A 23508-nucleotide genomic window follows, 5' to 3' on the forward strand; every position below is an offset into this window, starting at 1 on the left:
TCCTCCACATCGCCTGTAGTTGCCAGTCCTCTCAGATCTGCCAGTCTGACATATGGAGCTACTCCCTAACCTCGCTCTATCCAAATAGTCTGCCTGTTGTGGCAAATGATCAGAGAGCCATAAAAAAAGGAATGAGAGAAAAATGCTCCTTTTTGTTGGCTCCTGTTACTCTAGGGACTGGACAAGGTTCTCACTGACAGTTGGTTACCATGACTATTAATACCGTGAAACAAAGTGAATGAATACCGTGATTCAGAAGAAAGGAGTGAAATCTCATTAAGAAGCCCTAAGAATATCACTGGAGTAGGCAACTGTATAGCAGTTTCTTTAAAGCGAGAAACTGATGACCATTTGGAAAAAAGCCTTATATTTTAATGATGTGTAAAGTTTAGCCTCTGGCAGTTCTAGTTTAAAAATAATCTTTCACAATTAAAAGCAGTTCACTCAAACTGCTGCAAGATGAAGTATATTTGATTTCTTGTCCACGTTTTGAATTGCAACAACTTTTGTTTCCTGCAGACTAATCCTCTCCAAATATTAAATGCCGATATCTTATGTACATGGTATCTTATGTACAGAAGAGGTACAGCATCTCTTACACAGTCAACAAACAACTCTGACTGCCTTACTGCCAGGAAAGACAACTCACTTTTTACAAGAATGCTATTTCTCTGTCAGCCATGCAGGAATCCACTGCACTTCCATTTCAGCTCATTTGTACTTTTCAATATCTATCCTTTAAATACATCTGCCACTTCTGTGTTGAAAAAGTATCTATTTTCATCTTTCATTATGAGCAAGACACTGTCCAAAGCATCTGGTAACATGAACTATGGAGCCCTGGATAGCCAGGAACTACAAAGCCTGGTTCAAAGTCATCCTAGATGCGGATAGGAGTGTTTCATGAGCATTTCACTTCTGGCAGCAGTGGCTCCTGGTTGGCAAAATGTCCTGTGCAACAAAACCACTCTATTTTGCTGGCTTGTTTTTACCTTGCATCAATTCTCCATCCTAATTAGCCAAATAGCTGTACACATAGAACTGAGAGGGTGATGCAGGGGCAGGAACTGATGTCCAGAGTTACTTCTCTTGAACTGACTTCACAAGACATAAAAGGGACTTGACCATGCTGTATTCAAGTAATAGGCAGAGGACTTCAGCCTATGCAGACACTAATCTGAGCCTTTTCCAAAGCACTAATTCTTTAGATAAACATCTAGAAGTGTGCTGTGGATTCAGTAGTTATTTTGAAATATTCTCCATTTTCAGGAAACAATAGTGGGACGACAAAAGAAGTACAACAAGGTATTTATTTTTCTACAGATTCTTTCTAAAAAGATTCTACAGAATCTCTCTAAAGATTCTACATTTGACTCAATTATTTATCAGCTGCCATGATTCCTACTGTATACTAGCAAGAAGCAGTAAAATGTCTAGGATTTAAAAGATACAGTCTTCCTTACAATCACAATCTACGCTTAGAAATGGAAGATTTCCATCACAAACTCACATTGCTGTCGTATGCACCAAAGTCTATCAGAATTAGAACTGGTTTACCATTAAAGCAGATGCTTGAGAGCCAGGCTACTCACCAACTTCTCCTGCTGTGACTGAGAGTGTATGTACACTGTAGGTTTTTTTAGAGCTACAGCTCACGCAGGTACAGCCAGCCTGGCTACAAAGCAGCTGTATCAGCTGTTGCTAACAGAACCCTTGCAGCACCGGGTTAATTGCAGGGATGCACTATGTTCTACAAAACTGAATAAATACCTCAGAAGTTTAGCCAGCTCCAAGATCTGTTTGATCTGCTTGTTCTGCCAGTAGTCAGTAATTTTAACTGGCATTTTAACAATACAACTTCAATTACACACAAATAACATTTGCCTTAGCTGCTCTCAGAAATCACAGAACTTGCAAAGCAAACTGTATCCCAATGTACAGTGTTATTACTCAGAAGGGGTCTATCACCATGATTCTCACCATCTGTAGGGATAATCTAATGCAAAAAATTACAACTCTGATTTGACTAGTACGAACTCTGCCCATACACAAGATCTCCAAACACAAAGGTTAAGCTGCCAGGAAGTCCTTTTCTGGGCCTGAAGCTATGAGGCTGTGGCTGTGCTGACCTTTTGTAGGTGATGAATACTGACTTCAATAGTCCCTCTTTCCCCTCTTTCATCAAGGCACTCTCCATTCCCAGATACCCTATCTTGCCTAGGTGCCATGCTGCTGTTGCGCTACACTAAGACTTGTGTGATCCCAGGGTGAATCAGATCAGGGGATTGATTAATCTGAAAAATAAAAGCAGCTGTAAGCAAGTGTCTGTGCTGGCATAATAGACAAGGTAATGAACAATGGAGGTTACAACAAAAAGTAGGAGTCAAGGCCTTGGTAACCTGATTTGAACCACAGACTATTATGTGAGCCTTAATAACATACACTGTCTCTATGATAACAGAGGAACTGTAACTGTAAAGGGATTAAATTATTGGTGAGTATGAATAGCTCAATGAAATAGCTCAAAATAAACATCAAATCAGCTTTCATAGTCCCTTGCCTTAGCTACCTCTCCACACTTTCAAGAAAGGAAGTGTCTAACATGTTTACTTAGTAGCTTTGAGTGTTTCTGAGAATTGTGTGTTGTTTCAGGAATAATTACTCCCAAGAATATCCTGGCAACCACTTCAGATACACTGTCATTCTAATGAAGACCCAAGCTTAGGTAGCAACTTCCTCAACCGACGGTCATTTAATACCGCTTTCTGGCATTCTTCAGTTCACCTCCCATCTCAGTAGACATTTCACAAAAATCTGCAGTTCCTATGAAGTACTGGATACCAGTTCCTTCTTTTTAAGCACATAATATAAAAAAATTGAACAGAAAAGGGCTTGAGACAAAATTCCTTGCCTAAATAGCTTTTAAGTTTGCAAGAACTTAGGTCCAAAATCCATAATTTTAATCTAATTTACCCAGCATGTCACTGTTTATAAGTAATTCAGTCTAAAGCTTTATAGTCCACTAGCAAAAACTTGAAAAAATGCTGATCTCCATTTTAAATAATATCCTCTCAAGATCACATGCAAGAAAGTATGTCGCTACTTTCCATATTTGTAGTGGATAGATCTGAATTTGGGACATTATCCAGCACTCAGAACCATATCTAAATCACCAACACAAGCACTCAGGGAGATGGTAAATCATTTGACTCTGACATTGTTATCTCTTCCTGTAACCCCAGTTCCAGATCCCTCACTATTTTAACTTTCTTGACACTGGTTCATCCAACAATATTCTTAGGCTGCTTTATATGAAGTTTTTCTTTCTCCCATGTCTTGTGATATGAGTCCACTCCAAGTCCCTCAGCTTCCTCCTCCTTTACTACATCCATCTTTGTCACAGAGAGCACAGAAAGCACAAAAATATATACTGCAGCTTCTTCTCTACTCTTGCAAAAAATGGGTCAGTCAGCTTTGAGCTCCTCTTCACCTTTTCCACTCTTGGTATACACTGTATATCACATCTGCCTGCCTTTCATGTTTGTTCTCTTCATGGTAAGTTCTTCATAGTGGATGCTCCATATAGTCTGAACATTTGCTTATTTTGGCTTTGCTACACTAGAGACAACAAAACTGCATTCCACACAGACCAACCTGAGCTTCGTCTCATAACAAGAAGCCCCAAACCCTGTGCATAATTTCTAGTGTTTTAAAACATAAAAGTAATGCTGGAGTCTATTTTTAGACATTGTGTTAAGTTTCACTCACTTTTGATTATCTGCATTTTTTTCCTTTTGTGCAGTTATGTTTTGTTTATAGTTTAGAAATAGTGTGTTAGATCTCGCATGATGACCTTTAAAATAAACCGAGCTTAACATCTTGATATCCACAGTGGCGTGGGAGTCTAAAGATGTGGTTGAAGATACTTGTTTCTCGTTAGGAGGAAACTAATGACAGATCATGCCACTTCCTCACTTATCAAGGAAGATCCTTCTGGTGCTAGCTTTATGTTCAACTACAGCAGTTCATGGTGCACTGTGGGTGTATTTACAATATAGATACACAGGTTGCTGACAGAGCTCAGTAATCTAGATTGTTCACTAATTGACTTATTATACAAATTAGCAGAATTTGCTTTTATCTGCTACACAAAGGTTATGAATAGGTTACACAAACGTTGGAATGGGTTGCCCAGGGAAGTTGTGAATGCTCCATCCCTGGCTGTCTTCAGGGCTGGGTTGGACAGAGCATTGGATGACATGGTTTAGTGGGAGATATCCCTGCCCATGGCAGGGGGGGGTTGGAACTAGATGATCTTAAGGTCCTTTCCAACCTTAACTATTCTATGTTTCTATGAATTTCTTCACAAAATAATGAGCAGTCAATAGATGGGAGGCATACTGGATAGAATATGCCAGACCTTTCCCAGTTCCACTTCTTGAATCACAAAGAAGCATATGAGACAACTGTGCATCCAGTCCGTTTGTATCTTGTCATTGCATTAATTTCCATGCTAATTTGCACAGAAGTGTTGAAGAATGAATATTATTTCATTCTTTTAGGAGATCAGCTACATAATAGACAGCTAATCTGGAGACACTGTACTTGAAAGGGCAAAAAAATATTTTAACTGCCCTTCTCTTTTTCTGCCCTGATGTTTGGGCCAAGGTTGCCAACAAGATGTTTCATGCTCAAAACTGGACTGTAGCCAGCAGCTCATTCCACTTCAGTTAAAACATCCTTATTATCTGCACAGGTATTATCGCGAGCGCAGGCAGTAGAGCAGACGGCTCCCTATCCAGTTGTGCTTTCCCCCTTCATGATTCAGCTGAGGTATTCTTGCTACGTTGCTGTTCCAGCCAGTCTTTACATGTCAAGCAAGGCACTTCAGGTGTTGACTGACATTTGGTGGCACATTTGGTTGCAGCCAGCAAAGGTGGTTGCCACTCTCAGCTGTCTGCTCTGTCCCTGTGCTGGACACCCCTGCTGAAGGGGTATGTGCATTATCTTGAGGACCCCAGTTAGAGTGTGAGGAAGTAACATAACAAAACCCAACACTGACACCAGTTTAACTGTGCACTACAGAAGTCAAGGAAAAAATATTTTCCCTATTTAATCATCTCTACCTACAGAAGCAATTGTTGACAAGCAAAGATAGGAAGAAAACAGACACACTATTTTTGTCATCCCTGCTAAATGCCTTCTCGAATGGAAGTCAAGACCTGCACAATAGTGTTCTAGTAACTCAGGTGTGACAGCTGAATCTCAAATTCATTTTACTTCACCCAGGGATGCAAGAAAGATTTGCAACAGAAATTCTGTAAATAATAAGGTGGTTATTTTTGTTCAGATAAAAAGACTCATCAGCTTGACATGCCTACTCTAAATATTGAGGTGGAAGAAAAGAATATTATTTACGAAAGTTAACTTTTACTTAGTAAGGCTAAGAAAGCAACTGAGTGGAAATTGACCATTTGAAAACCCTCTCTTCCCCATTCACACAGATCTAAGTGAGAGAAGTCTCAGTAAGCTAAGATTAGCATTACAGATAACTACTCCAAATGCCAAGCTGTATTTATTGAAAATCAGTTTAAGTCACAGCTACAGAAAAGCTAACCAAACTTAATAATGCAAGAAGGAATACAATTAGCTGCTTTCTGTGAGTACAGGATCCTAAAACTCTAATAATAAAAGAAAACCAAAACCAAACCATCAAAACCAATATGCTCTCTGATCCCCAAGAAACCAAGAAATGGAGTGCCACAGCATACTAAACTGAGGAATATCCCTCCTATTTGCTGATTACTTTCATATTTGCAAGCAAGACCTAGGTCAGAATTCTGGCCTTGGAACAGAAACATTTTCCAACGGCCTCAGGTACCCAGTTTGTAATATAATTAGAGGACTAGAATGTCCTAAAACAAGACAGCTACTATGTTACCTCTCTTCTTCCCAGAGGGAAAGTTCTCATGGCTTGAGTATTAGGTTTGGTTTCCATAAACCCTGTAACATTTGTGAAGAATAGAGTTCAATTTTTGTACATGTGTTCACACAGAAACATCGCTGCTGTCTTGCTTTGTTGAGCTGTTAGGGCATCAGTGTGCACGCAGGGTTCTAAAGCACAGGGGAAGTGAGAGGAAGTGTGGGTGAAATGTTCTCTCCGACCAGGTGATCTGGTGAATTCACAGGCTGGGTTGAAGAGAAAATAACATGCATAATGGCAGCCAGGCAGTGATGGGTGAAGATGTGAGATGTTTTTTAACAGGATGAGGTTAGCTCTTCCTTTCATGGAAATACATCAACCCTTTCTGGAAAATCTCTTTTTCATCTAAACTAGTTTCATTTAAAATTAAGATGTATGAAAAGAAAAACTACAAAAAACCCCAAAGTGGGCGTGGAACAAACCTCTGTCTTCAGAATGTTTATCTACAAGAAGAAATGAAATGGCAACTCTGTCCTCCATCATACTTTGAGCTGTGTTTGCTTCCACAACTCAACAGCATCATAGACCATTGTTTTAAATAAACGGTGTGTTACAAATTTTGTCTCCAACAAAGAATGGAGAATCATTCTACTGTGGGCAAGTTTAAATACTGAATAGAAGCACGAAAAAAAGGGTAAATGCTGAATTAATACTATGTACAGAAAGATTTCAGCGACTAGTTCTCATTTTTTGGCTCCATTTATCCCTTCACCCCAGCATCACTGCCATTACAGTAGAAGCACACATCTCAGGTCACTACTAGTGAGCAAATTAGTACTGATTTTATAGTCTACATTGGAACATTTGGCATGCTGATAAAACTTAATAAAAGACAATTTATTAAATATCTATTAATTCAGTATTCATAAGCCTAAGGGGTATAAATATTGTAAGTACTATTCCATAATCAGACAGAGCAAAATATGAAAAGCTTGAATTAGCTGCAATAAGAGAATGTCACAGGGCAGCATGACAGTAAACTATAATTTCCATATCACCAATTCGGCAGGCAGGCATCATGGTCTAACTGTGCGATGATGTACTGGCTTAATCCTGCAGTCTCAATATTCCAGCTTTCTGAAATCATATTATTCTGATGCCCCTATGGAATATTCACAAAGGATCCGGACATTGGATGTTTAACTTCTGGAAAAACAACAAACAGCAACCAACCAAACAAAAACTGAAGCAAAGCAACAAAACAAACAGTTGTATGTCAAACAGGGGAAATGCACTCTTCTACTGAAGTGAAACTGCCCCACATCAGTTTTAAAACTCTTAAGATCTCATGGGTTTTGTGGTTCATAGAGGTACCTCTACCCAGACATGTTTACTTGTTTTCTGGCTGGTGTCCAGGATTTGTCTGTATTTCAGTACAGTGAGAAGAAAACAATGATGATGGTTTCAGCTTTTAAATTGTTTCTTGTCTGGGACTTACAGGAGTATGTAACTAAAGCAAATACACAGATGGCCAGGAAATTTGCTTTGAATTTTATAATGATTCAGAGAGCTAATGAAACAGTGAGGTGTTCAGTGGCATTTATGTCTTTGCTGCCTGAAAAACCTGAAGAAAATTCAGTAATTAATTTCTTAAGTAAATAAGCATGCACCAAATCAAATCTCGTAAGTCACTGGGAAGTTTCTCAATGAAGTTTGAGTTAGAAAAACAAAATCAGGCTATAATCAAAGGGAGAATGTTTTCCAATACTTGAAACAACAACAAATAAAACATTTAAAAATTCTAGCTCATGGTTTTAACATTTTTGTTAACACTCGCTTTTATCAGATTACAATGAGGGAAACCATTTTATCAATTTGTTCAAGAAATTTAACATAAAGACTTATGACCAAATACTAACAATCCTTTCTAACAGCTGCACACAGGATGGACAGTGGCAAGTACAAAGGCATATGTGGCACATGCAGCATCCTAACAGTGCATTGATACTCTTACAACCCAACAAAAAACCTTATGAGGAAAGGTAAAATGCATGTACAGTTTTAAAACGGCTAAAAAGTACAGATTGAAGATCTGTATTCAAACCCAGTTCTGTCAGCCCTCCACAACAGAATACTAATCAAAAATCCATGTTCACAACTGTAGATTATAGCCATTGCAGTTTCAATCACCAAGTAATAATTTTTAAAGGCATTTAAACAGGAAGCTCATTTTTCATATCAAACACAGTGACATACTGAAGCATCAACAAATGTATGGAGACTGTCAAGGGAAAATAAAACGTGTGAAGCATCAGATTTGTACTACAGTCTTTTGTAAACTCTCACAAGAGGATCTCTCTCAGACAATGACTTCTAAAAATGGAAAAGAGAGACTCTCCCACCATGCCAGGGCAAGAGAAAAATATTTATTTATCTAGGGGATATTTAACAGACAGATTCACATTAACTCCCAGAACACAGTTTCATTCGAGAGCTAACTGAACACCACAAAGGTTGAAGATTTTTCAAGCCTCCTCTCATAAAAAACACTGAGGTCAATGCTCCTTTGAGTAAAGATGAGTAGACTAGACTCCCTCTGGAGCTCATCAATTCTTCTCCTTAACTGACCTAGACAACTGCTTTTTGACAATACAAGAGGCACTCCCTCCTCACAAAAGGCTTTGCGTCTCACTTTTAATGTTTCTCATCAGCTTTGCCATCAGAAACTCTAAATAAAAGCTTCAAACATTAGCCTCCTGTACTGTGTTACAGACAGAAACTTACAGGCCATCTCATCAACATAGCTTCTGGACTTGGAGTCCAAATATAAGCAGACTCCTGTTCAGTAAGGCAACAGCTCTGAAGTATGTTAAGCTTGTAGGTTTCCTTAAAGAAGTGGTGCTAAAACACTTCTGTGAATGAAGACTTCTTTCTAGCTAACACCTGTTTTGGACTTCTTGCAATCTTGCCAGTTAACATCTTTGAAAAGCATATCCTTTGCAGGTCATAACGGGTAAGTAAAAACCAAACCAAACCAAAAACCATCCCTCCTCCCCCAGCAACCCAAAGCATGCTTACTCTTTGAATCAGAGAGCAGCTGAGCTGACATGTGGTTCACTTGCCAGCTTTCTGAAATTGCAGTACTGGGGAACTCTTTTAAGATTTTGATATTCAAACTCTGTATTTGTACCACCAACATTTAACCTCACATTCCAGGGTGGGGCTGGGCTCAGAGCCTGGGACATTCCAAAAAGCATTCCAAAAAGCAAGGCCCCAGAGGTAGCCCCACAGTGAGTACATCCATGCTAGAGGGCTAGTAAAAAATATCTTTGCATTCCCATTCACATTTCTAATATGCAGAGCACACGCAGACTGCAGGGAGGACAATTTACCATTCTCTCTATACCCACGGATTACACTTGGGCAGGTATTGTTTCTGCAGCACCAGTACGAAGAAAGAAAATATAACTGACTTTTTGTTTGCTTGCTGTAACCTTGTGACAGAAAAAAAAAACCCAGTTGCTTCACTGAGTTCCACAGGATTAATAGTGAAACGTTTTCACTAAGCAAATACTTAAAATAGAACATAGCTTTGGTTAGTATTGACCAAGTACCATACATACTCACTACATTCAAATTAAAAAAAAATAAAATAAGATCAAGATTTCTAAAGAGTGAGGCTAGATATCCTCCAAGCCAACTGTGGACTCAATTGCCACCCTATGCAAGAATGCAGAAGTGCAATGGCTGATCGTTAAATACTGCAGAAGTTAGATTTTTATTATTTTTTTTTTTTTCTGGGGGTGAGGGGAGAAATCTGCCACCTTCTGTTTACGAAAGGTACAGCAGAAAGAGAGCCACAGGAGAAACACACAGTCACCCCTGTGGTTTGTTCTTTAAAACTAACGTAAATAGAATAATTTCTAGAAGGAAAACACTGCTCACTGAAGTAACTGCTTCAAAAGTAGCACTGAGAAGGGAATATACAGAATAAATGCAATTATACAACCGATTAGGATGAATTGAATGACTGAAGTAGGGTAATAAGTAACATATTAGTTGTAATAGAGGGGAGAGGAATGAAAGCATGCAACAGTCATTAAACCAAAACATTCTGACATGCTTACACACCTATATACAGTTGCAACTTATCTTTAGTTCTTTTTGAACCTGATCAAGGGTGTCCAACATGTTTCTAGGCATCTGCCATAATCTACAGCCCTGCTATATTTAGCCCTGAATGCCCATTCCAACAGAGTGACAACTCATTCTCGTTTTCACATGCTCTGTTTGGCTTAGCTATGGCCATCCATAATTACAGCACAGACAAACTGAGAATGACTTTTTCTTATTCTATGATAGCTCCAAATAGTCCTGACAGAAACAAAATAACCAGACATCACTTGCGATAGGAAAATGGCCACTTCTGAAATTTCTGGTTAATACTGCAAATTCCTTTGCTGCTTCAGAGGAAAATTATAGCATTAAAGTTACATCAAATATAAGTATCTTTAACTGCATTTACTACAACTTACAAAATCAACAAAACCCCCAAACTTTCGTCTTCTTAGCCCATACAGATTCACAATAAATTACTCTTATCTAAACAGAAGATATTTTAAAGATGAATACATATCTATTTAATTTCATAAGTCTGAATATTATCTGGTAAGATGTTCTTCCATTGAAAAATTATGTTTTAACACTGGCACTATCACTTGAGGAAGAAGATTCAAATTTTGAAACAGGAAGACTATGAACTACCTCCAGATGAACTGTATTTTGTATGTTCTTTACACAAAATACTTTAGAGATCATGGTATGATAACCCTGACATTTTATTTTCAGACCAGAATTTATAATCTGAGGAACCCTCAGCTTCCTGAGGGAAGCTACATCACCGTCTCCATACGTCCCTGAATTCTCTTTATCCATTAAGACATTCTTTTGGAGATTCAAAACTCTAGTTTCAATCAGACAAGCTCAGTTACAGTGCCATGAAATCAGACTGGGTCTGTATCATCTCTTGTCATATATCACGTATTTACAGTTTACTTCAACAGGAAGTTATGATGATGGCAAATTAAGAAGAAAACATGTGCCTTTGATTAAGACTACCAGTATCATCAACAGCTAAATACTGAAGCGAACTAGGTCACACTTCAGGAACAAAACATAAGACCATATTTTGATGCCCATTATTGCAAATAATATACATGTAGACATTTACTAGGAGCTCAAGGGAACAAAAGAGCTCAAAGCACCTTCATTCAGCAAATTCATGGCTACCAGGCTTGGCTTCAATTCCTTACTGGAAAGGCAGAACTGTAATACCCAAGACCAGGAAAAAATGGCTAACTCTAATGTAATATTTCCAAGGGTAAAATGAAGTAGAATTTATGAAAGGAGGTTATTTTCAAGCTTAGAGTTACCATTTTTAAGTCCTTCTCTCTGAAGGATGTTTTTCTTGATATCTGATGGCTGTAAATAAAGCTTTCAAGACATGCATGAAATTCACTTGACAAAACTGTATCTACATGACTACTAATATTTTCCTACATTAATTTTGCTGATAACTACATAGTTCCACAATGAATCCATCTACTTACAGATGATGTACTTATATACACTTTACCAAGAAACCAGAGATGACTTAAAAATAAAAAACAAGTAATAAAGACAAAATTGCTGTGACAATATCTGGTATTTTAAAAAAATTTATTATTTAGGATAATCTTCTCAATGTTCTTTAAAATCAAGCTGCTAATTTATTGTGTCTGAAAGGCACCACAGAGACTATGAGTGTTGAGCAGTAAACATCTCATTGGCATTTTTCACAACTGGAGAATTTATCTGTCTCCAAGAGAATCCAAATGAAATGTCAAGAGCAAGATATACAAACAGGAGCTAACTTGCAGCTGCCCAGGTGTGAAACCACTATTCTTCATGCTACTGTGGCATCTTAGGCACATTCCTGTCAGAACTTTCTTCAATAAAATTAGCTTTCTTATGGGAAGGCTCAGCAATATCTTCTCCATGGTCTCTGTTATTCAAGTGCTCCTGATCTTCCCTCTTGCGTTTGTTAATCAGGTGATTTTCTCCCTCACACAGCTTTCCCTCTGGGACACCCAATGTTCTCAGGCAGACAATAGCTGCAGCCTGTTCTGCTAGTTTCTTTGACTTGTCCCTGAAGAGCAAAGCAGACAAACCACAGGTAAAAGTAGAAACTGAAGTCACTACACTGCCAAGAGACAATCTATTATCTGTCTCTGATGCAACATTGTGAAATAAACAGCATCTGCAGTCATGTCATAGCAGAAGAACAAAATTGGTTAGCTCCAAAAATTGAGTCTTTCTAGGTGTCAGTGTTGATGCACAACTCTTGATGTAATGCTCCTAGAAAATCTGTTTCTATCAGAACCTGTATCTCAAACTCTCATTTCAAAGGTATGAAGTCAACATGTGTTTGGCCGAAGTGGTTGCAATCCTTGGAAAGTTTATTTTTACAAATATGATTACTATACAAATAACTGAGTTTTGAAAGATAATTTTCTTGAAATAGTCAGGTCCAAATATAAACTCTGGTAAGTCTGCAAGTTCAGTGACCCTGACACAAGCAGGAACTGCTCCATAATAATAAAAATTCTGTCATTTCTGAGCAGGACTGCAGATTACACATTCATTAAATTCTGTATTTGAAAACATTTTCTTCTCAAGATTTTATATCAGATGAGCTTCCTAAAGTCTCTGAATCGGAATGCTGCAAACACCAGGAACTCTTGGGTGCATTTGTCCTCTTTAAAATGTTCAATGCTGAGCTCTAGTTTTGCAGTTAAATCAAGATCAACGCAGGTGGCAAATGCCTGAAGTCAACTCCAGTGTTAACAGATGACTGTGTAAAATAGTGTCACAACTTCAGAGCAGTCCTGGTTGAAACTGTTGATTAACTGTGATCTCTGAGAAGCCACTAAACTGCCCCGCACTTCATGGCATATAGGCACTTAATCCTGGCTTGTTATTGAGACTGGAACTGCTGTAATGGCTGAAGACATTACCTCCTCCAACATTCCTTTCTGCCTCCCTTGATTTAGCTTCTGACCTCTTCACAGACACACTGAACTACATCACCTATTTGCTCCCCTTCCAATACAATCTGTGAACTAACGTACTAAATGAATTAAAATCTGTAACAGTTTACTTGATTATACTAATGCTTACTTCCTCTTGACACAGACAATTCAGAAATTTTTAATCCTTTCTCTCTCATAGAGGTAGCTTTAGAAGGTAGCTTTTACCTGACTACTATCTAAATCAAGTGGGATAAACTTCAGTACGTTTTCATTGCAAGTTTTATGCAAAAATTCAGAAACAATTACAACAGAGCTGAAAAAACCATTAAGAATTGCTTACCAGAGAGTTGATCTGTACTTTTGCTCAGCTACTGTCACTACTGAACAGAATAATCTGTCTAGTGGTCTTTGAACCTGGAATAAAAAAATAATTAAAAGAGAGTGGGCTGTCAAAAAATAGCAATGTTACTTACAGATGAAACAACATTAAGTCCCTTGTTATTCTTTACACCACAATCAAGTGACACCTTTAAAAATACTGTAAATCACACCACAACTTTAAACTTGCATATTTAAGTTTAAAAGATATGAAGAAATTGGCCAAACTGCAAATATTTTTGCTTAAAAAAATCCCCCAACAAGTAATATCTAACAAAGCAGTTGCTCCTGTTGCGTATAGTTCGTACCTGTAACAGCATGCAACAACAGAGAAAACATTCTGAATCCAAATGCTCTACTTTGCAGAGGAAGTAAAAGACAGTCATGGCCTCCCATGTAATGACCTGTAGTTAAAGCTATTTCTTTCACATGTGAATTAAAACTAGACTGAAGGTCTGACTTTTTTTATTTTCTAATGAAATGAGCTGTTATTTCCATACTTTCCATATTTCAATACACATATTCCATGATAATGTGTATTACCATTTCTGAAGCTGCTTACTCAAGAGCTACACCAGAATGGGAAGCAGAATTTCTCACTAGCTTGAGTTCTAAAATACTGAATTTAATAGACAAGGCAGAGGAAAAAGGTCTGAAAGGGTTTCTTCATTAACTCACGGTTTCATAAACAGGCTGAGGATGCTTTTCTTTCCTACACCATTCCAGAAGATACATTTTTGGAGTAATCTGTGGTGGATATTCTCGCCTAGACAGAAAAAATTTTATTCAACAAGTGTGCAGAATTCTATTTGAAAACAAATCATGCTGCTTATTTTATTACCCGTTATTCTTTCTGGTTTAATTTTACAGCTCAAACTATGAGAAAAATGTTGCTTTCTTATTAGATAAGTCTATTAGAAAAATAGTATGTCTAACATAACATCTAAAATAATATCTAAACTTTTCTATTAATTCTTTCCAAATATTCACATCCTGTAGTAACACAACTAGAGAAAAAATATGTCCCTGAAAGGAGATTCTGACTAAACATATGACGCAGAATAAAGATACAGTTTGACATTGCTTATTATAAGCAGCGATATAAGATTAAACACTAGAAAAAAGAAAAGAAGCTGCTTCTGTTATGACAGCAAATTTATCAAATAAAGTTAGGAAAGGTAGGCATTGATTCAGATACTGACATGGAATTACAACCTCTTGTACTTGGCAGAAAAAAAAACCAACAAAACTGTAAAGCCACTGTATTCAGTGAGTCACGCAGCATTTTATAGCATACTCTACTTAAGCTATTTGATAGACTTAATAGCAAACATAGCAAAAATAGCGAACACAGATATAACATGGAAAGCAACAGCAATTCTATAAACTTCACAGATTATAATCCAAGGTTACTTAGAGTAATATTGTTTATAACACCATGAAATAGTTTTTCAATTAATTCCTTATGACTGGAACATGTTTATAAGACTGCAGATGAGCACATACCTTTTTTGCTTAGAAAAGAGCATCCTGAAACTTGAGCAGAACTTTTTCTAGAACAGGTATTGTGTTTTAGTCAAATTTCACTAAAAATAACTGAACTGTATATCTTTGTATACTCACATTCCTCTACATACAGATGTTAAGATTTTTTTTTTAATCACTTAGCATTTTTAGTAAGTTAACTGAAAGAATTAAGCAGTTTCAGGAAGCCTGGAGCTAAAGAAGGTGTTATGACATCCAAATAGCACAGGAAAAGTGGTGATGCTAGTGGTTATGTAATGATGTACACAAATTGCTTCACAAAAATTCACCCTGTAAGCTCCGATACGCAAACTGTTACTTAACAAAAAAAGCTGTAAGGCACTGAAATTCAGTTTTTATGTATACATGCAAGATAATGAAAAATTTAATTTGCGTTCTTACTTGTCAAACCTAACAGCCATTTTTATTACATCTGGATCTTCCAGTTGGTCATCTTCATCTTTGATCTCAGTTTCTGAAGATGTCTTCTTTGCTTCAAAAATAGCTGTTGATTTTTCATAGAAGTCAGCCATTTCAAAGGCTTCACTATTCAAACAGAATTCCTTTGTATTAGAGATCAAATTGCAAATTTTTGTATCACATTATGATAGAGAAAAATACAGAAATCAGTTTTATTTAAGTAGAGTATATATGTACAGAGAATCACATGGAAGTCTGGCTATATTCTGCACAGTGACATTTTATTGTTTCCTCCTCCAATTCCTATCAGATAACTTTGAGCCACAAGTAGAAAAAGAATATTCTCATTTCCAGCACTGTATATTCTATTTGTAGCCTGAAAGTCCAGGCAGAATCAATCAGAAATACAGGCCCTGCAATGTTCAGTTTATTAGCTAAATTAATAACTTGCAGGTGAATTAATCAAAAAAGAACATCTTCGAGTGACTCAACTACATAACAGCAGTATGAGGAAAAAGTAGGAAATTGGTTCTCCTTCCAATTTTAGTATTTAAAAATACTCTAAGAAATAAACACTAACATCCAAATATCTCAAAATCTATGTTTTTCTAAGTTCAAAGGATTATTCACGAGCCCAAATACAAGGGAACAAGCAACCAGGACTTGGGTCAAAGGCAAGAGCCTCAAATTCTTTTAAATCTCAGGTCCATGGCAGGCTGCATCTCCTTTGAAAAACTGAGACTATTCATTTTCTACAGATGATAACAACAATAAAACCTGCAGTGTAAGAAAACTTACTTTCCAGCTGCTATAAGAATGCTCATTGGTATAGGGCTGCTCAATGACAAAATGAATTCTGAGCACAAACCCATCTCCAGTGTTCTGAAGTGGAAAAGCAATGAAGCTGAATGGTACTTACTGATGCTTCTAAGATAAGCCAATTTATCATGTACTGTTATGTAATTTTTTTTTGTCTGAAATGCAGCAGCCTGTTCTCTTGCATTCAGTACTGAGCTTAAAATCACAAATGGGCGTAACATCCCATCACCAACAAAAACTTCTACACTAGACCTCTGTTCAGTGTTCATGTCTATAAACTGTGACTCTGCTAATTACCTGTTTAAAGGACTGACTTTTACTTTACAATTTCTTTTCTTTGCATACTATGCAATACCAGTCATTCTGTGGAAAACACCACCACCCTTTTGGATAAGATTTTTTTGAAGCTGCAGAAGATTGTTTCAGTTTCAAGCTATACTATCTCTTTTCTAACCAGTTGGAAAACTATAAGCAAAATGGATAGTAAGGTACTATACTAAAAACTGTTTAATTATTTACATTGTAAAAGTGAAAAGCAACTTGAAAAGGTTAAATGTTGCTCATGGATTCCACTGTTCCTTTACAAATAATGAAGGCTAGCTCCTTGTATATATAAAATACAAATTCCCTTCACTGTGTTGTAATGTAATAATCATGAACAGCGGTGTTTATAGAGAGCCAAAACTGGTAAGTCACAATAAACTGGCAAAAGGATTGCAGGCATTTCCATTCATTTTAAACAAAGACAAAATGCTTATTAGGGTTTGCTAGAAAACAAGAACTCCACTTGCAAAATATTTCAAGCTTTCAACATTTCTATCCATTTTCATACATGTAAGACAACAAACAGTTTCAAACTGTTTATTTTATTAAAAAAAAAATAAAAAATAAGGGAGACTCTCTTCCCTTCCATTCTATCAGAAGGATAATTATAGCACACAACAGGGTATGACACATGCAATCTCAGACCTTTATTTTGTTCAGTTTGGAATGGGCCAAAACCTGAATGCCCCTCCATTCTGTGTCAATTCTTTAATCACATGTTTATTTTATGGTTTCTCTAAGACTTTTCCTTCTTTCTTTTTTTCTTTCCCTCTGAGAAATTTCATCCAGACTGTTTCATATGTCCAGGATGAAAAGATTCACTAAAGCTACTGTATTTCCTCCAAAAGGCTGCCATTATTCATTAGGATATTTCACGTGTGAAAAGCAGCACAAAAGAAACACATCTAAGTGACATACAGGTGACCTATATATACTGGTTTTAGTTTATCTCTAAATGTTCATTTTAAAAGAACACCTTGTCATACACATTCCAGTAACATTAAAAAAACAACATGGAAAAGGAGAACTTAAATAAATATCCCTAGAAGAAGACAAGCTCCATGCTATTGAAGCTCCAGATTAACACTAGAGAATGCTGAAACTTTTCTTAATCAGTTAATGCAAATATTGTAGAAATATCCACTCAGTGAAGCACCACTTAAATTGGTACATTGAGTACATAAAATAAGGCTTAAAGCTTTAAAACCTGAGCATGGAAAAAAACCTAGCAAAGTTTATTGTATTTTAACCTGGAAAGTTTATTGCACATCTCACTAACCGAACTTTCTTTTTGTTTGGTTTATTTTGTTTTTTGCAACTTCTTCTGAAAGTGTGAGATACCAAGCAATACTAGAGAAAGAGAAGTGCAAGTCTGACAGACAGTACAACTCCTGCTTCCTGTTTCTGAAGTACTTGCTTACCAGATCTCCTGTGTGGACTGCGCAGCATGCAGCTTCTTACCCTGAGTAGTTTCCAGCTGTTCCCTTAACATCTGACACAAACAGTACTTTGTGTTGGTATAGTGATTATCATACCTCACTGCCTGAAGGAGAGAGACAATGTACATAAAAAACATACCAAACGAATTTATCTTGTATAATGCTCATGTCTCTTGATAACCTTCAAAATTGCTTTTGAAAGAGAAACCAGCAACATACTCAAGACTACTCCTGAATGTGAGTATAATCTGATTATTCTGGCATGCTTTCATGAACCAAAGTTCAACTTATTCATATACTTAGGAAGAAAGAGTTGACCAGTGTACATAGTGACTAGCAATGTTGTGCTATTTTGGTAACTAGTTAATGGCAATTCAAATTTATAAAACCCCCAAAATTTCGAATTGATGGCATGATCAAAGCCACAGATTTCTGATTAATTTCATATTTTTACTAAAATTTTGAAATAAAGCTTTCTATAACAGATGACTCAGTGAATGGAACTGTACTACTATCATAAAATCACAGAATAGTTAGGGTTGGAAAGGACCTTAAGATCATCTATAGCATTACTTTATTGGCAAACCATTGCCTTTGCTTTCCCGATGTTAAAAATTCTTCACAGTATTTGTGAAAAGCAGTTATTTTCTAAAATTTAATCTAGCAGCAATTCAGTACTTAATATTCCTTCAGTTTTCTATTTGATATTATTTGCACAACTATAACAACAAGAGAGCTCTCCTACATGTCATTAGCTTTACATTCCCAGACATTTTTAGATAGCCATGATAGCATCATAAACATTCCCAAGAAACTAGGGCTAAAAAGCATGATACATAAGAAAAGAATTATCCAGAAAGACTGTCTTCTGCATACAGATTTCTGAACACTTTTTTTTCTGAACAAAATACAACAGAGGAGGCAGCGGTTGATTTGCAAGACTCATGTCATATGCAGTATGTTAAAATATACCCAGAGCCTAAGGCTTTGGAGTTAAGAGGAGTTAAGATAGCATAGTAAGAGTTTGATTAACAAATCTAACCAATGCTAACTACAAGTAAGATTTTCAAAAAAAACATACATATTTGATGTAATTTTGCATTACGTCCTTCAAAGGAACAAAACCCTCTTTTCTGAAGATAGATGGGTTCCACATGGCAGCACGAGCTATCATTACTGATGAGGCAGCTGTTGCTTTCTGGAAGGTCTCAATATCCGTATATTCTTTGATAAAGTCGTGAGATCCTCCACTGAAAATTAACATCATTGTTATAATCATGTTTTATTAAGTTTTCATCAAGTTTTATTTGCTACTATTTCTACTTTAACAAAGCCTTGTATTTCCATGTGATACTACATTATTTATGGTGGCAGAGTCTACTTAGGATATAATCTCAGATTTAAGAGAACAAATGTGTCTGACAGCTTTATTAGCAATAGCTCACTAAAACACCAATTTTATATAGTATTTTTCGTTATCTGCATGCTTCTCTTGAAAGTAGAAGACTTTTTATGAGGAAAGAATAGTTTGCATTTTACACAAACTGTGTTTTCACACACTTTTAATATTTAAGGCTCATAAAGAATCATTTCCATATTGTAAATGATAATGATACATTGTTATTGCCAGTTCTGTAACCTTCAAGTTCCTATTAATTGTGTCAGATACTAAGATCAAGTATGGGCAGCATCATTCTGTTTCACTCTGGAACTAATATATGGAGAGTAACTACAAGTAATATGTCTGGATCAATTATGGAGCACTTTTAACGTTAAGAGAAGGTTACACTGCTTCTACTGTACTGCCTTTGCTTTCAAGTCAGCAAGTCAGATGTTTTAAAAAGCAAAAAGAATACTTAAACTACTTCTTCTTTCTTTTAATGTTTCCCGACACTACATCTTTTAAATGTAAAAGTTGGACTTTCGAACTATGAAGTAGAATCTTTATCCCTTCAAAAGCAGAAACACTGTCAAACTCAAAATAAAAGCTATATAATGATAAATTACTTTAAAACCAAACATTTATGCTGTGAAGACAGAACAACATTTCCTACACTAATGAAAGATTATTCTGTTAACACAGTAATATTCTAGAAATCACAGAATCAATTCAAGCTTCTTATCTTTTTCTAGGATCAACCTACTTCTTTTATTCATTCCTGTGTATTTCCTGACCAAGCTTGAGGCACAAATGGTTGAAATTCTCAAAACACCAGGCAAATAAATTGCTGCAGGGATCAAGTATATTTAATAAGGAAGATTCCAAGTTGCACACTTACATTTCTTTAGAAAGGATAAAGTTTCACTAAGTAGATTTTAAAAAAGTTCATATCCTTTTCAAAGAAATCATTAAAAAAATAGGATTGTTAAGGTTAGTTCAGCATGTTGGGGCACTTCCAAAGAAGTAAACTGATATAAGGATTAATTAAAAGCAATTCACCAACAGCAAGCCTCTGGTATTTTTTCATCTTACTTGCACACTTAATCACAGAATGTACTCAAACAGAGCTGCCATTTCTGTGACACGCATAAAGTCTAATAAGAAAAAATTGTTAGCCTCATCTACCCAGGCAAAGGATTCATGGCAATGTACAATGTGAATTTTTCTTACTCTTTTAATTCCATATTGTTTAAAAAATTATTCTGAAAACTAGAAAGGGGGTGAACCACCAAAAAGTGCATAAACAGAGATAATCAGCATGGAATATGTCCTTTGTCCAGTACAGAAACAGGCCTTCTGATACTAAAACCTGTAACTTTTGAAGTGTTTTCCACAGAGAAATGTAACAGGAAAACAGTTCTCAGATTCTTGATCCAAGTACATAGTTTGCAGAGATGCAGCTTTTCAATGAAAACTCAAGGTCAGTGAAGACCGAACTTCACTTAAGGATGCTGCTTTTCTGGCCAAGGATATCCTACTGCTACTTTTAAAGAGGTCAAACTTCTGAAGATGTTGGTCAGGTAGGTCAGATACATTCTGATACAGCTTCATACTTTTCATTACCTCTGCTTGCAAAAACATCTCTTAAAACTCACCTGTTTATAGCTAAACTTTTCTAAGACTAAGTTACTTATTTTACTGTGACATTGTTACTGAAGAATCTATTGATGTAAGCAGAGATTCAGTGGAATCATGCCTGTATGTCTGGCGACTAAGGAGGTCTTAGGGAAAATGTAAGGCCACACCATGTAACACTGGTTTTGAGCAGTGGGACAGGTCATCTCTGATACGCAAGCGCCCAAGATATACAGTGATAGAGTTACAGAATCGTAGAATCATAGAATAGTTAGGGTTGGAAAGGACCATAAGATCATTTCATATATAACTAGTCGCTGCACAGGGCTTAAAAAACACAGAGAATTTAAGTGCTGGATGCAACCAGGATAGACTGTGACACACAAAAGTAATATTTTTTGAAAAATAGATGAAATTTTTAAACTGAAAACTGAGGTATGGTGATATTTCATAAGGCCAACTTTTGTCACTGCTATCTCCGTCCAGATCTGATCCTTGGTAAAAAGTAGCCTTAGATTAGCCCTATGTGAAAGACTTTCTCCTGCATTTGCAAATCTTAAGTTAGGTACAGGCATTTGGCAGTAATGAGCTCATCAGTTGAACTTACTTTGCTATTACTGGAATGGAGATTGCTTCAGAAATGGCTTTGATCACATCACAGTGGACAGGGTGCTGAGGCCTCTCCTCTTTCTTCCTTTCCAACAAACAAAAGAAAGACAAGACCAAAGATTTCCTGTGGAATTTGTAGATATCTGAATCACAGCAGACATGACTAAGGATTATTGAGACATACTTATTTCTGCTTTTTTACTATATATATACATTTTTTTTTAACACAAAATTATTTTATGTCAAATGCATTTTAAAACATTGTTATTGTAATTCCATAGCCACATAAGGAGCATTTTTAGATACAGAGGATTAAAGGTAATTTTAGTTTGATTTGGTCTTTGAAAAAATCTTACGAAAAATAGCAACAAGCAGTTCAGTTCCCTAATTACAGGCCTGATTTTCTACAATACAGATTTCATTAACAGTTGAAATCAGAAACATAATTACATGCAGGGTATACTCTAGTCAGATCTTACAGTGCTACATTCATCAGCAAACTAAAAAAATTAAAGTCTCTCTCCTAAAATGGATTTACCTTCCATGGACTGCAATGGCTGCAACACCAGTTTTTTCTATTCTCTTTACCAGATTCACAGTATCCTCCACCTGAGGGGTAAAAGAGAATGACATGATTTTAGTTAAAAGAATAAGGAGTAACTATCATTTGACCACTGTAGAAACAAATGTTGAAAGACTTTTACCAGAGGGCTATGATTCCCGTATTTCAGCAGTAGACCCCAAAGTGCATAATCTCATATCCTCAAGCAAAGTACTAAATATTACGGCAAAAATAACAAACCATTTTCAATACTTCCTTAAAACTACAGATCACAAACCTTCTCAAGCCAGACAACACCGTATTCTGTAAGAAGAGAATATTGTCCCAACAGGTTTTTAGACTGTCATTTGAAAATGACCCAAAACATGTAATTAGAAAGTCCTATCTAATGAGTATTCTGTAAATTATAATTAAAATGCATCTTAATAAGAGGATCCCTTCTGAAATCAATGTAGCATGTAATCACACATCCATAAATACTCCTCTCACACGTGTCTTAAAAATGTTAATTAGTATCTAAAACTTTCCAGTGATATTCATACATGACCAGTGAATCAAAAGACAGAGGGGAAAAAGGAGAAGCTCACAGCGTACCTTCAAAGAGTTAAGATGCTGTTAAAAGGCAAAAAGAAATTTGACACAACGCTGGATTAGCCTGCCTTATGCAGCTTTGTGGAAAGGGAGAAAATAAAAGAGGCAAATTTTCTTGTCAAAAGCTGGAGAATGATCTGTGGCTTATCACAAACCCAGCACATTCAGACTAAGAAATGCAACATCTTCCACCTGGCATGGATGGAATGACAGCAGTTCACCTGCTGTTCTGATGGACGACGTTATGTGAAAGAAGGCTGAAACAAAAAGGAAAAGGCTCTAGGATAGTTGTAGAACATAAAGTGGAGTACTCATTTAGTACCTTCAGAATCAAGACTAACTTAGACAGCTACTGATTCTTTTGACACAGGCTTCATTTAGTCATTTTATCATTCTAAGTGCACATGTAAATGACTTTTGGACAATAGCTCAGTTACAGTTCATCCATCTGCAGAAATACTTATCCAAGTCATATGCAATAATGGTATCTAGGCAGGTAATTAAATACAGAATTACAAAATAACCAATCATTAAAAGAGAAGGCACATTGTCTCCTGGAGATTTAAAAATATAGGGAATTCAACTGGAGAAAAAAAAATCAGTAAGAAAGCTACATCAGCTGTAAAAAGAGAAAATCACCACTATATTTTCACTATGTTCTTAATTAAATTCTAGCAAAATACTGACAAAACAATATGCAACAGCTTTAGCAATTTACAGTCTTACCATGATTTCTTTGAAATGAATGACTGTACCCAAGAATCACCAGAAAAAAATAATTCTAATTGCAATGAAGGTGCTGTTCCTGAGAAGGAAGATTTTGAACCTCCTTG

General features: G+C 36.4%; 1 protein-coding gene across 3 annotated transcripts in view; it reads right to left on the bottom strand.

The window, feature by feature from the left end:
* Positions 1 to 11627: 11627 nt before the first annotated feature.
* Positions 11628 to 23508, bottom strand: part of DUS2 (dihydrouridine synthase 2) — a 32232-nt gene continuing 20351 nt past the window's right edge. The window contains exons 9-16 of one of the 3 annotated variants that reach the window (XM_061344115.1): positions 22061 to 22131; positions 21521 to 21607; positions 18979 to 19147; positions 17880 to 18001; positions 15298 to 15441; positions 14050 to 14137; positions 13334 to 13407; positions 11628 to 12110 (exon numbers count right to left, since the gene is read on the bottom strand). In XM_061344115.1, the coding sequence (XP_061200099.1) occupies positions 11873 to 12110; positions 13334 to 13407; positions 14050 to 14137; positions 15298 to 15441; positions 17880 to 18001; positions 18979 to 19147; positions 21521 to 21607; positions 22061 to 22131 (993 nt within the window). In that variant the 3' untranslated portion in view covers positions 11628 to 11872. Of the gene's footprint in view, positions 12111 to 13333; positions 13408 to 14049; positions 14138 to 14994; positions 15208 to 15297; positions 15442 to 17879; positions 18002 to 18978; positions 19148 to 21520; positions 21647 to 22060; positions 22132 to 23508 lie in introns of those variants that run through there. The other 2 variants (XM_061344114.1, XR_009724013.1) reach the window with 2 other exon arrangements.

This window comes from Neopsephotus bourkii, unplaced genomic scaffold (assembly GCF_033783945.1).
Source record: "Neopsephotus bourkii isolate Nb327-2 ecotype Australia unplaced genomic scaffold, CSIRO-AGI_Nbou_v1 NB_1863, whole genome shotgun sequence".
NCBI lineage: Eukaryota > Metazoa > Chordata > Aves > Psittaciformes > Psittacidae > Neopsephotus > Neopsephotus bourkii.